Source organism: Mus musculus, chromosome X (genome assembly GCF_000001635.26).
Source record: "Mus musculus strain C57BL/6J chromosome X, GRCm38.p6 C57BL/6J".
In the NCBI taxonomy this organism is placed as follows: domain Eukaryota; kingdom Metazoa; phylum Chordata; class Mammalia; order Rodentia; family Muridae; genus Mus; species Mus musculus.
Window position 1 is genome coordinate 157537441 of NC_000086.7, and position 14771 is coordinate 157552211.

Below are 14771 nucleotides of genomic sequence, written 5' to 3' on the forward strand. Positions count from 1 at the left end.
AAGGCATAAACGATTATCAACTCAAAAAAAAAAATTAAAGCTGGGCGGTGGTCATACATGCCTTTAATCCCAGCACTTGGGAGGTAGAAGCAGGCAGATTTCTAAGTTCGAGGCCAGCCTGGTCTACAAAGTGAGTTCCAGGACAGCCAGGTCTACACAGAGAAACCCTGTGTTGAAAAACCAAAAAAGAAAAGAAAAACAAACAAACAATTAATTTAAATTCCAGACAGGGTAACATGAACTTGATGTTTTTTTGTTTGCTTGCTTTTTTTTTCTTTTTTTTCTTTTCTTTTCTTTTCTTTTCTTTTCTTTTCTTTTCTCTCTCTCTCTCTCTCTCTTTCTTTCTTTCTTTCTTTCTTTCTTTCTTTCTTTCTTTCTTTCTTTCTTTCTTTCTTTCTTTCTTTCTTTCTGAGATGGGTTTCTCTGTGTAGCCCTGGGCATCCTAGAACTACTCTGTAGATCAGGCTGGCCTTGAACTCAAGAGATTCACCTGACTTTGCCTCCTGAGCTCTGGGACTGAAGGTGTGTGCCACCACTCTGGGCTATCTTGGTGTTCTTTACCAACATTCTTATGTCTCGTTGGTGACTTTATTTCTTTCCATGAAGTGCTTTCATATTATTTTTACAAATAAGTGATATGTCTACTCTATGAATAGGAAAACACTGAGGTATAAGTTGTGTGTATGTGTAGTGTATGTATGCGTGTGTGTACATGTGGGTCCATGTACTTAGGTGGAGTGGCCAAACATTGACATCAGGTGTTTGGTGGCTCACCACCTTATTTTTCAAGACAGGGTCTCTCACTGAGCTTGGAGCATCCTGATCTGGCTGGCCAGTGAACTCTGGGGATCTGCTTGTCTCTATCTCTTCTACAACTGCAGTTCTAGGGTTACAGACACTTGCTACCATCATGCCTTGTTTTTGTGGGGGTGGTGAGGATCCAAACTCAGGTCCTAGAGTTTGTACACTGTTATGTTCAGGGACTTGGAACTGACTAGGATGGGAGCCAGGGACTTAAGAAAATGGGAGAGCTACACAGACATACAGTCATAAAAGTAAGATCAGGTAGTCTGAGCTCTTGCCTTAAGGAACTGAAGCACCCCAGAACTTCAGCATATTCAGTATATACAGCTCGACAGAAAGGAGGGTTATTATATACACTTGGACAAGGAGGCCTGAGTTATTACATACAGATAAACAAGGTAATCTAGGCAGGAGCAGTCTCTGTAAGGGAGCAGTATTCAGGTTGTAAATATTCATGGAGAGAAAGCTATGATATACATTTTTGGTTCACACTATCAACATTCCTACTTAGACCAGAGGAAAACTATCATTCCTTCATAGATCTGAAGCTCTGGGGGCTCTGACATGGCCAGTTCCTGTCAACACACACATTTACTCAGGAATTCATTCATTCATTCCCTATAGTGCAGCAAGCACTTTACCCACAGAGCCATCTCCTTAGCTGTTGAAATCCAAGTTTATAAAGAGACTCTCCTTTAGTTATATAATTTATACTGAATTCCCATCTACAGCTTGGGTTTTGGAGAAGGATTTTTTGCCAATTTTAGTAAAGTTAAAGTTCACCTTAAAACAGTAGATACAACATAATTTCTGAGAAGGGGCAGCAGAAAAGGAAGCTTTATCTGAGTTCCATCTCTGCATTAAAAAATAATAAAAATAATAACATCAAAAGACGGGATTTCTTTTTTCTTTTTTTTTCTTTTTTTTTTTTTTTTGGTTTTCGAGACAGGGTTTCTCTGTGTAGCCCTGGCTGTCCTGGAACTAACTTTATAGACCAGGCTGGCCTCGAACTCAGAAATCTGCCTGCCTCTGCCTCCCAAGTGCTGGGATTAAAGGTGTGTACCACCACGCCCGGCAAAAGAAGGGATTTCTTATATAGAACAAATAGTATATCAGGCTTGCATCATAGAAATGGCTCAGCAGTTAAGAGTACTTGCTCTTGCAGAGGACTAGAGTTTGGTCCCCGGCACCACTGTCTGGCACCTTATAGCCACCAGGAACTCCAAGTCCAAGGGATCTGACAGGTCGTCAGGGTTAACCACACGCACCTTTATCCACTGGGCCACCTCCCTGGTCTTATTATTAAAATACTGCACAAGGGGCCGGGGATGTTAGAGGAATGGCTCAGAGGTTCTTGCTGCAAAATCCTGAGGACTGGTGTTCACATCCCGGCACAGTGTGTAACAAATGGCTGACAACATGTTTTGTTTTACTTTTCTACTGCTGTGAAGAGACACCAAGGTGACATAAAACAAAAGCACTTAAATGGGGTCTTGCTTACAGTTTTAGAGGGCAAGTCCATGACCATAATGGCAGGAAGTAAGGAAGCAAGCAGGAAGGCATGATTCTGGAAGCACTAGCTGAGAGTTTACATCTGATCTGCAAGTTGGAGGCAGAGAGAGCTAACTGGGAATGTCATGGGCATTTGAAATCTCAAACCCACCCTCAGTGACACACTCCTCCCAAAAAGCCACATCTTCTAACCCTTCCAAAACAGTTCCTCCAAGTGGGGACTGTAATAGCTATTCCTGGTTGTCAACTTGACTCTATCTGGAATGAACTACAATCCAGAATTGGAGGGTTCATCTGCAATTCAGATCTTGAGGCTGGGGGATACAAGTTTCTGAGCTGGATCTTTGCATGGAGATCTTGAGGCATAGTGGTTATGAAAAGTTTAGGCTCAGACAAGGTAGTACATGCCTTTAATCCCAGGAGACTAAGGTAAGATCGCTGAGTTCAAGGTCAGCCTGGGACAAAACAAATCCAAGATCCTGGCATGGTGGTACACACCTTCAATCTGGGCCACACCTTCTGCTGGAGGCTTACATAGGGACATTGGAAGAAGGAAGATTCGCTCTTTGACTGCTTGTACTCACTTGCCAGCACATCTGTTGGAACTGACTTCTACAGAAGACCAGCTGAAACAACTAGCCTTGTGGGACTGAGCAACTACTAGATTCTTGGACTTCCTATTCACAGCTGCCCATTGTTGGAGAGTTGGACTACAGATGGTAAGTCATCATGCCAAATTGCCTGACTATATAGAGACTATCAATAAGTTTTGTGACACTAGAGAATCCTGACTAATACAATCCCTTTCATGCCTAGCATAAAAATTAAGGATGATGCTCTCATAACAAAATGCGGTATTAAGAGGAAATCATTAACACAGTAATTTAGCTAGTTTCAAAATGTGACACAAGAATTTTCTGATTGGGCCAGTAGGGAACAGGCTGAGCTGGGAGGAGGCTACTCGGCGTTCGGAGGTGGGGTCGGAGCCTGTGCGGCCGGGGTCAGGCAACCGCAACTGCAGCCGGAGCCGGAGCCGGAGCCGGAGCCGGAGCTAGAGCCGGGCCGCCGCGGTGTGGAGAAGCTGCGTCGGGGCGCACAGGTTATTAGAAATGGCTACTCCACAGTCAGTTTTCGTCTTTGCAATCTGCATTTTAATGATAACAGAATTAATCCTGGCCTCCAAAAGCTACTTTGATTTCTTAGGTGTGCCAAAGTCTGCCTCAGAGCGACAAATCAAAAAGGCCTTACACAAATTAGCCATGAAGTACCACCCTGACAAAAATAAAAGTCCTGATGCTGAAGCAAAATTCCGAGAGATTGCAGAAGCATATGAAACGCTCTCGGATGCCAGTAGTTGGAAAGCGTATGACACAATTGGACACAGTGCTTTTACTAATGGCAAAGGACAAAGAGGCAATGGAAGTCCTTTTGAACAGTCATTTAACTTCAATTTTGATGACTTATTTAAAGACTTTAATTTTTTTGGTCAGAACCAAAACACTCGGTCTAAGAAGCATTTTGAAAACCACTTCCACACACGCCAGGATGGTTCCAGTAGACAAAGGCATCACTTCCAGGAGTTTTCTTTTGGAGGCGGATTGTTTGATGATATGTTTGAAGACATGGAAAAAATGTTTTCTTTTAGTGGCTTTGATACCACCAATCGACACACAGTCAAAAATAGATAGACTGAAAATAGATTGAAAATAGACTGTAAATAGATTTCATGGATCTAGCAAGCACTGCAGGACTGTCACTCAACAAAGAGGAAATATGGTTACTACATACACTGATTGTTCAGGACAACAGTTGAATCTTTTCCTGTTTCCACTAAGCCCACCTAGTTTATTCTTCCTTACTATGTCTGATGAAAAAAGTTTTCTGTGAACTATTTTGGTAAATGCATGATTTCACTTATGTTAAGCTGTTTGTTATAGGTATTCCATATATTGAACTTCTTGTTTTTTAAAACAAATTACAATACATTCAGCTAGTAGGAAAAAAAAAAGAATTTTCTGATTGAAGATCCAAAGATATTGGGTGACCCATCCATTCTTCAGAATTGAGTTTGTAAGAGCTGTCAAGGACTTTCATCCACTGAACCATCCCACTGGCCTTGTGTTTAGAAAATCTCAAAAGGGGCAGGGGATGTTATAGAAATGGCTCAGAAGTGTTTGCTGCACAACCGAACCAGATAGGGCAGATCATTTCTTTCTTTTCTTTTGCTTTTAAAGATTTATTTACTTTATGTATACGAGTACACTGTAGCTGTGCAGATGGTTGTGAACCTTCATGTGGTTGCTGGGAATTGAACTTAGAACCTCTGCTCACTCCAGCCCCACTTGCTTCAGACCAAAGATTTACTTATTATATGTAAGTACACTGTAGCGGTCTTCAGACACACCAGAAGACGGTATCAGATCTCATGGTTGTGGTGGTGGTTGTGAGCCATCATGTGGTTGCTGGGATGGGATTTGGACCTTCAGAAGAGCAGTCAGTGCTCTTACCCTCTGAGCCATCTCGACAGTCCTAGATCTTTTTTTTTTTTTTTTTTTTGGAGACAGGGTTTCTCTGTGTAGCCCCTGGCTGTCCTGGAACTGGCCTCAAACTCAGAAATCCGCCTGCCTCTGCCTCCCAAGTGCTGGGATTAAAGGTGTGCACCACCATCAACCAGCTCCAGATCATTTCTTTATGGCTCTTAACACAGGAAAACAGTGAGAATTAGTGTAAAACTTTAGCTATTTATGGTTGGTTTGGGGGATGGGTAATGGATTCTGGTTTTCAACATATATTTTGGGGAAACTATTTCTAATAATTTTATCAATAAGTTTTGACAAAAAATTTTACTTTTTTTTAAAGAAAGGATCTCATTATGTAACTCTGGCTGGCCTAGAACTCAGTATAGACCAGGTTAGCTCAAACTTACAGAGATCCACTTGCCTCTGCCTCGTGAGGGATAGGATTGAAGGCATGTGCTATCATACCCTGCTCCCAACATAATTCTTAATCTGTCTATTTTCCCCTTTTGAACGATTCATGTGTATGACAGTTTTGCTTACATGTGTATATGCTTACCATGTGCATGATTGGTGCCCATGGAGGACAGGAGAGTGTGCCAGATTCTCTGGAACTGGAGTTAGAGATGGTTTTGAGACTCCATGTGGGTGATGGGAGTTGGATGTGGGTCCTCTGCAAGTACAAGTGGGGTTACTTAACCATTTCTGTAGACTCTATAGTTTCACTCTTGGACCATGTCTTTCCTCCTACCATGACAACAATTCTTTGACTCTGCCACACTTGAGACTTAAAGGGAAACCCAGCAAGGTGAGCGACATCTAACTTAGCATATTCCTTTCACTACAGGATTTTCTTATACGCTTATGCTTAAAAACATATCTGAGGGAAAGCAGTAAGAAGGTAGTGTGAAATTCTTCCTCTTTCATTCTAGTTATTCAATTAGGACTGAAATAGCAGCACATTCAACACGAGGTTTGGTTGTCCAACATGAAAAGACTAGGAGTCCATAGTCTTAGTCTAAACAGTGTTATCAGCCACCCAGGTTCTTTGTATTTCTGCATATTGCCATCTTAAACAATTGCTTTTGTCTATTGCCTGAATGATGCAATATGCCTCCCAGGAAAAGGAGCTGGGCATGGCTCAATTGATACAGTGTTTGCTTTTGCACAACTCCCTGGACACCTCTCTGTTACCTCTCCCTCCCTCCCTCCCCCCTCCTTCCTGAGTGTGTATGCATGCACACATCCATTCATGTGTGTGAGCACAGACACACATGTGACCCAGTACAAATGTAGAGGTTAGATGACAACACTGTATGATAGCTCTCAGCTTCCACCTTGTTAGAAACAGTTGTTAGTTACTACATACACCAGACTATCTGGTCAAAGATTGCAGGGATTGCCCTGTATCTTCTTCCTATCATCTGTAAGAGTGCAGGGACTACTGGTGAATTGTACCGCATACCCCCAGCTATTCTTGTATGCTGGAGACGCAAGCTCCAGTTTTCATGCTTGCACTGCAAGCACTTTACCTGCTCAGCCATCTCCCCAGCCCTGCCCAGAAAAGGTTTTACTTAAATCAAGACAGAAATGTCTTTTAGAAGTCTCTACGGAGAAAAAAAGCTCATTTGCCAAGATGGGTTACATGGCTAGTCCTACCTGCAGGATTGCAGGGAAAGAGAAAGACTAGTTGCAATTTTACATTTTTTGCCACAGAAAGCATATACTTAGAAAAGAGGGGGAAAGACTGTTTTTTCCATGTGCTGATTCATATTTTGCAAGACTATTTCACAGCTTAAAAAGTAACTGTAAATGGGAATGGTTGTTGATGGCACATACCTGTAATCCCAGCAGCTGGGGGGCTGAGGCAGAAGGACTACCTTAAGTCTAGACAAGCTGGGCTACGTAAGAGATAGTCTCCAAGTGAAACAGAACCAAACCAAACTAAAACACAACCAAACAAAAACTCCAATCTAATATTACAAGAGTGCTAGAAGTTGGGGCTGGAGAGATGGCTCAGTGGGTAAGAGCACTGACTGATCTTCCGAAGGTCCTGCATTCAATTCTCAGCAACCACATGGTGGCTCACAACCACCCGGAATGAGATCTGACGCCCTCTTCTGCTGTATTTGAAGACAGCTACAGTGTACTTATGTGTAATAATAAATAAAGCTTTGGGCCAGAGGGAGCAGGGACTGAGCGAAGTGGGGCCAACCAGAGCGAGCGGGGTTGACTGGAGCGAGCAGAGGTCCTAAAAATTCAATTTCCAACAACCACATGAAGGCTTATAACCATCTGTACAGCTACAGTGCACTCATATACATAAAATAGATAAATACTTTAAAAAAAAGAGTGCTAGAAGTTCAATGCAACTACCTCTTCCATATATATGCATGTACCCGTACACACACACACACACACATTTAAGAAACCGTCCAATGCTAGGGCTGTATGTAGTTCAGTGGATCTCTCTCTCTCTCTCTCTCTCTCTTTTCTCTCTTCTCTCTCTCTCACACACAGACACACATGCACTAATCACACCCTAGTTCCCTGAATGTTCTCCTACTGATTCTGTGTTCTCCTGACGTGTTCTTTATCTAGACTTATTCCTCTCCAGTCTCTGGAGCCCGATTTGTCTGTGAACTGCTGATATTTCCTAGAGGTGGAAGTGAGGCTGTGTTATTGAGAAGGAACTAGAAAGTCTTCAAGTTTTGAATGCTCGTGGATGACAGAGCTAATCTAACATTTGGACTCAAAATATGTCATTTTACTGTCCTCTTTTTTATACCTTAATATTTAGAATTACAAACCATTCCAAATTAAAATTGTATGCCAATCCAATATGAACTATAATTCAATTCAATAGGAATTATGTATTATTCTCCAAAGCACTTGCTGACAAGCATGAGAACCCAAGTTAAAACCCCAGCCCTTGAGCTGGGTGTGGCAGCACACGCCTTTAATCCCATCACTCAGAGGCAGAGGCAGGCAGAGGCCAGCCTGGTCTACAGAATGAGTTCCAGGACAGCCAGGGCTATACAGAGAAACCCTGTCTCGAAAAACCAAAAAAAAAAAAAAAAAAAAAAAAAAGAAGGCGTTAGATCTTATTACGAATGGTTATGAGCCACCATGTGGTTGCTGGGATTTGAACTCAGGACCTTCAGAAGAGCAGTGAGTGCTCTTACCCGCTGAGTCATCTCTCTAGCCCAGGAACACTATTCTTATAGAAAATAAAGATAAGTATTCAGTCAAAACATATATATAATCATTTTATTATATTACTGGATCAAAAAAAAAAAACAGTTGCCATCTATGCAAATAAGAAATACTTTCTCCAAATGAGAGGTAAGACATTACTAATATTTATTCTCTCCAGAAAACTAACTTTATACATTTTATGGATGACACACTTTTTTCATATTTATTAGTTCTCTGCACATTTCATACAATGCAGTCTGATCATATTGACCCTCTTCCTTCCCTTCTAACCCACCCCTATTTTCTAACCACCCAATTTTGTGTCTTCTCTTTCAAATATAGAGAGTACAACTTGTGCTGCCCATATACACTGGGTCCCACCTTTGTTTCTCATGTTTCATGATTTAAGTATTCAGTATCTTCAGTAATAGGATGTGGCCTTCTACTGGAGTGTAGATGGCCTACCAGGGCCACATCCTTAAGGAAAACTGACTCTCTTCTCTAAACTGATAGCAACTGCCAATAAGTCCTTAGCTGAGGGATGGGACTTTGTGCCTACCTCCCCTTTCCATGCTGGGATTTTGCCTGGCTTGAGACTGTGTAGGTCATCTCTATGTTGTCACAACTGTTGTGGAGTCACATGTGCAACTTTATGTGTCTGGGAAACCGATTCCTTGTAAACAGGGTTCACAGCTAGGTAAGGTGGATACTTACTTTTTCCTCCTATGGTGGCAGCATATAGCACTATGAAATCCCAGTCTGTGGGGAATGAAACTTCCAGGTACATACCAGCTTTATTTTTTCATGTACCATGATTCAAGTATTCAGTATCTTCAGTAACAGGGTCTTATTTTCAAGTTCTGGGGTGCAATCAAGTGTTGGCAATAGCCTGTAATTTTGGGAGAGGTGCCTATGGGACCTCACTGGCAAACCACTCCAAAAGTGGTAATCCCGTTTATGGCATTGAACTTTTTATTTGTTAGCCTACGGTGTCTAGTAGGGGCACTCTGTCCCATTATAGCATAACTGACTGCAACTGTTTCTATAGATATGTATGTATATATTTTAGGAAGTGTCTAGATTCCCATATGACTTCTTCAAAATGCCTTTATGTTTTCTACCTTTCCCATGTTCCCTTCTCTACTTTGCCCTCTCAGGCTCCCCTCCTTTTAACCCTTCCTGTTTCACTATTTCACTTTGACCCTCTAAGCTCAACTGGAAAACCTTGCCTCAATTAATAACATAGAGGACCATCAAGATTGACTTCTGACATCAATCTCAGTCCATCATATTCATGAGTACACATGTGCATACATATCTGCACATATATGAGCCCCAATACTTAATTGAATGTGTGTGTGTGTATTTATATATACTTAAAAAATGAAAACGAGAAAAGATGTGTTTAAACAAAATACACTGACAGGTTAACACATTTTAAAATGTTGATTTTTTTTTTCTAATCAAAAATATAAATTAAAGATGCCATTTTGAAAATCTACCTAACATAAAAATTCAGTTCATAAACTTAACAGTGTGTATACATAAAACTCTGGTAAGACTTCAAGACACCAGGGCATGGGGAGGGGAGTTGAGAGGGTAGTAGAGACAGAGAAAGGTGGAGGGGGAGGAGTACAGACCAGCAAAGAGCACGAGGAGAGAGGGGGGAGGGGATAGGGAGAGAGGGGGAAGGGAGGAGAGGACAGAGGAAAAGCTGGAAGGCAAGAGAACAAGGTGAGAGGGGAGGGGACTGAGCAGCCTCTTTTGTAGTGAGTCAGGCACACTTGGCTGTTGCCAGGTAACTGGGGCAAAGCTTAGATAAATGCTAACAAGGACTTTGTAGGTTAGAGCGGTTTCTATGGAAGCACAAGAATCTGACCTTAGACCCTGGCTCCTAAGCTCAGCTCCAGACTGAGTAAGAGACCTTGTCTTCAGGGAATAAGGTGAAGAGCCATACAGAGGGAAATCCAATGTCTTCCTCTGGCCGCTACACTCACATGTACCCTCCTTCCACATACATACATTTGTAATACTATGATGTAAATATATTAATAAAATAATATTAACACCAGACAGTATGACACACGCACACACCACTAAGGAAATGTGGCAGTCCTCTTTCCTTAAAGCTAACATTTCCAAAATTATAAACAAAGGCACCTCACTTAACAGATTTTTTTCTGAGACAACTGTCATATACAACTGTCATATACCAATATGGAAATTGAAGATCATGTTTAGAGTCAAGATCTTATTCTATGTAAGTGGGACATTTCTACAGAAAAAAAAGGACACTGACAAGACAATAGCTTTTGTCTAAGGTCAAATGTAAAAAATATGATACAGAAGATGATAAACGTAAAATGCTGGTTTATTACATTTGTTCTTTTATTGCTAAACATCACATTCTGACAATTATAAAATCAAATTAAAGCCTTAAAATGAATTACAGCTCAATTAAAGGAGTTATTGGAACAAATCTGTGTGCCACCAGTATGTGGATGTTCAATAAATACCAAGGACACAATGACAGAAAGCTACATCACTAGGAAGCGTATGCTTACAATCTGCTGTTCGCACAGACAATGACCTAGAAGTATTTATCAAAGTCAAGTTTAACTGTATGTCTCTTCAAACTGAGATGCTAAAAATAATATGTACATGTCTCACACTTATGGATGATTAAAATAAAAACCTTAAGAATGTAAACAATGCAGAATAGGAACACTGAGAATAAAATTTCACTGCTGAACAAAGAGACAACACAAAAAGATACTTCTTCAAATCACCAACATAATTCATTTTTCCAATATAACTCATTTTTCTAAATGCTCTACAGAAACCAAAATGAATTTTTCCATAAAGATGATAATACACCAGGGACATAAGACATTCCAAGCTTTACTATGTCAACATATATTTACAGTAACTATTCGACAATCCTTTTTACAGCTTAAATAGAAGCATGCTTTTCTAGCCATAAATAACACTAATCACCATCATTCATTCAAGCACATTAAGCAATTCTGATAGCGCATGCACTACACAGGGAAGCCAGGAGCCCACAGGGAAGCGGAAGAGACAATAAGTAACATCTCCTTTCTTTAGTAATGAGGCCATTTGCATACAAATCTGGACTCCAGGAGAGAAGCACCCAAACCCGACCCTAAAGATTAGCTGGCAGAGGTGTTCAGCAGCTAATAAGAAATAAGGTTTTGTATTGTTGCCTTCACTCAGAAAATGAAGTTAATGAATAGAATTTCCTCTTATTAAAATAGTTTCATGGTCTATGGATAATAGTTTAGTGGTAGAATACTTGCTCGCATGTGTGAGGTCCTGGGCTAAGTACCATACCAAAAATTGTTTTCCTCAGTATTGAAAACAATGATTTACACACATACATTTTCATTAGTAAACTGCTTCATGCATGCGATGAAGTTAATGTGAGTATTTCACGGCATTCTCTAAGCTTTACCTGAAAAGGTCTGTGCCTTTTTAATATGCAGATACATTTTGGTCCTGAGTGATCTTAGAAGACAACAATGCCATATTTTCTGCAATAAAAGTTAGTAATTTGTATGACTTTAGTATTATTAGTAATAATGGCCCATCATTAATAAAATCTCAAAATGATATTCAGTGTATGGTTCCTATTAAAGAATGAAGGCAAATTTGTAATAAAGTCTAAAAAATTTCTAAAAATTGATTTAAAAGTTTTAGGCGCTTAAGAGAACTAATGTTCTGAAAAAGGTCACCTTATGGAGTACCTTACTTCAGGAGGGAGGTATATATCTGGCTATTAATGAATGAATGGATGGATCATTGCCTTTTGTTACCTCTAATGTGTGTGTTTCATGAAATATGTATTTTTCATGACAGAAACAGTATGTGCATATATATTCTTAAGACTAACAGTGTCACATCAGCCAGCTGACTTTCTCAATTTCCCAGGCTTGAACTGCTACCCTACAAGACCAATTGTGATTCTTTACAGCTCAAAAGTCTCTTTCTAGATTCTGGGAAATTTTCATTTGTGCAGCCATTCTCACTAGACTACCAAGTCTTTTATGTACTCACAGAGGTAGCTTAGGGGGAGATGGAAAACAAAGAGGAGGTGTTTAATCCCGCCAACAGAGAGAAACATACTAGGTGCTGGTGACGACAGAGTATGGCTCAAGGTTGAATGTTCTTGCAGCACAAAGGAAAAAGTCTACTCTGGAAGAGTTCTAAGCTGCAAAGCTCTAGGAAGTGGTTAAGTAGGTTTGCTGAAGTTCTGTTGTGATCTGTTAGAGGACTCAGCTTAGTTCTCAAGTTCACCTCTAACTGCCTGAGCTCACATGCTGCCGTGAGAGACCCTTCCTGCAGCATACTCTATATATAACAAGGCTTAAAAATGTTGAGTGTAACTTACACTATGAAAAATGTAATACTTGTGCGACAAACTGTCTTATCACATCACAAGCCTTATCTGCTTTCAACATTGCTCATTTACTTGATAGCACTTGTACAGAGTTTTTGCTTTCATGTTAGCAGATACTTTCATAGAATTGTAACCAGAGTACAGAATAATACACCATTAAACTTTAAAATACTTTTCAAATAAGATAAAGACAAGAGTTATAAAACCAAGAGCACTTGCTCTACTTTCCATTCAACCAAGGTCTAGCTTCCTTCCAATCATTAATGATTTTGTGTATGTGCGTGTGTGTGTGTGTGTGTGTGTGTGTGTGTGGGTGGGTGGGTGGGTGTGTGTGCGCGCCTGTGCATGTATGCATGCACGAAAGGGTCTTGCTATGTGGCCAGTGCTGGTCTGGAACCTACTATGTAGCTAAAGATGATGGCCTTGAATTCACGATCCTTATGCCTAGCCCTCCAAACACATAGAGGCAGGTGCTGGGATTATAGGTGTGCACCAGCACATCACCTTAATGGCACTTTTCAGTAACTTTTACCTGGGACAGGCAAGCTTAGCCTAAGTAGCATAAGTAAGGCCCTGCTTTCAAACACTAGTAGAACACGCAGACACATACCACATACACACGCATTCTCTCTCTCTCTCTCTCTCTCTCTCTCTCACACACACACACACACACACACACACACACACACACGTTTTCCTACAAGATTCTGCTTTTCCTTTTACTATTCCAAAATGCTATATGGTCACACAAAATGGTATTACATGAATGAATTTTCACTTGTTTACAAATTATTCAACAAACATTCAGAGTTTGCACATTCAATCTTTAAAGTAGGATATAGTCAGGAATTATGCTTTTCATTTCTTCTACTCCCTCTACTACAGAGTTTTTGGGTTCTCTAGATATTAGGAGCTCAAAGAGGTTGGCCAAGGTGTTTTAAGGAAACACTTTACATTTCATAACTAGTAAGAATTTCAATGGCAACAGATATTGCCATGTAGCTTTACTTCTTAATTCTGTTGGATGAGAGCAAACATTACCGTGCTGTAACCATCCAGAGTCCCAGTGTCACATTGGCAGCCAAAAGTACACTGCCACCAAGCAAGATGAAAAATCCAATCAGATCTTTGACATCATTGTCTCCAATTACTGAAGTAAGGGTAGCATCCAGGAAAGAGTTTAAAATCCATTGACCATCCAAGGCAAAGCAGGGCACTGCATTAACAATAGCCAGAGCTCCAGAAAGAGAAATCAGGTACCTGGGTAACGATCAGTTAAGGAGCTAGCTATGAGATTACAAGTGGAAATCATCTTCTGAGAAGTCACTGGGAGGTGACATTACTGTAGGTCTCTCTACTTTAAGTCTCTAACATTCTTTCTTATAACAAACACCCCCCCCCAATAAAAAAAGCCCAAAACCCAAACAACAATACAAAACAAAGAACAACAACAACAAAACCCCTAAGCAAACCAATAAATAAATAAATAAATAAATAAATAGCCACTTAAAGCTGGGCAGTGATAGCCTTTAATCACAGCACTTAGGAGGCAGAGGCAGTTAGAGGCCAGCCTGGTCTGCAGATCAAGTTCCAGGACAGCCAGGGCTACACAGAAAAACTCTCTCCAAAAACAAAACACACCCTCCCCTCCCAGAAAAACCCCCACCACAACCACCACCAAAAACCAAAACCAAAAAAAAACCTACCCACTACCAAAAAACCAAAACAACAACAAAAAAGTAAAAAAGCACATAAAAACAAACCCCAAAACATTCTTCTACCTCTATTATTTAAAACTTTCAATAGAAAAGCAAATTACAGAAAGACAGACTAACAAATCTACAATGGATTCCTAAGCTTATGCGTTTGTAATCCTTTAATGATACAACAAAGAGAAGGAATGCAGAAGGACTAAGAAAGAAAGGAAAAAAGTGCCCCCAACCTTAGGGGTTTGTACATGCTAGGCATTGGTCTACTACTGAACAACAATGCCAGGCCCCAAATTAGGATTATGTTAAATTCTGAGACTGGGTCTTGTGGGACAGGATGGTGACAATCCTGTTTTCAAGATCTTAAGCACGCACCAACACTGCAGCCCCAATTTACTTCAACTATATTTATTTTTATTTTATTGGTAAATATGTGTGCCTGTTTCAATGAGTACCAAATGCATGTAGAAGATAGCCTGGCAAGATAAGGATGGAAAGAATAGGAAGCTGAAGTTACCTTGTTGTAGACACTTTGTCATTGTCCTGCTCCTTTTTTAAAATGTAAGTACACTGTAGCTGTCTTCAGACACACCAGAAGAGGGCGTCAGATCT

At 40.5% G+C, this 14771-nt stretch overlaps 1 protein-coding gene and 1 pseudogene across 2 annotated transcripts in view; one reads left to right on the plus strand and one right to left on the minus strand.

The window, feature by feature from the left end:
* The first annotated feature begins 3363 nt into the window (after positions 1–3363).
* Gm6568 (predicted pseudogene 6568) lies at positions 3364–4310 on the plus strand (annotated as a pseudogene). Its single transcript, NR_040420.2, has 2 exons — positions 3364–3989; positions 4027–4310. The product of NR_040420.2 is annotated as a predicted pseudogene 6568 (transcript).
* Positions 4311–10381: 6071 nt separating this feature from the next.
* The window catches only part of Mbtps2 (membrane-bound transcription factor peptidase, site 2), a 50894-nt gene continuing 46504 nt past the window's right edge, over positions 10382–14771 (minus strand). Inside the window, exon 11 of the mRNA NM_172307.3 lies at positions 10382–13710. Within this exon, the coding sequence (NP_758511.1) occupies positions 13488–13710 (223 nt within the window). The 3' untranslated portion in view covers positions 10382–13487. The remainder of the gene's footprint in view (positions 13711–14771) is intronic.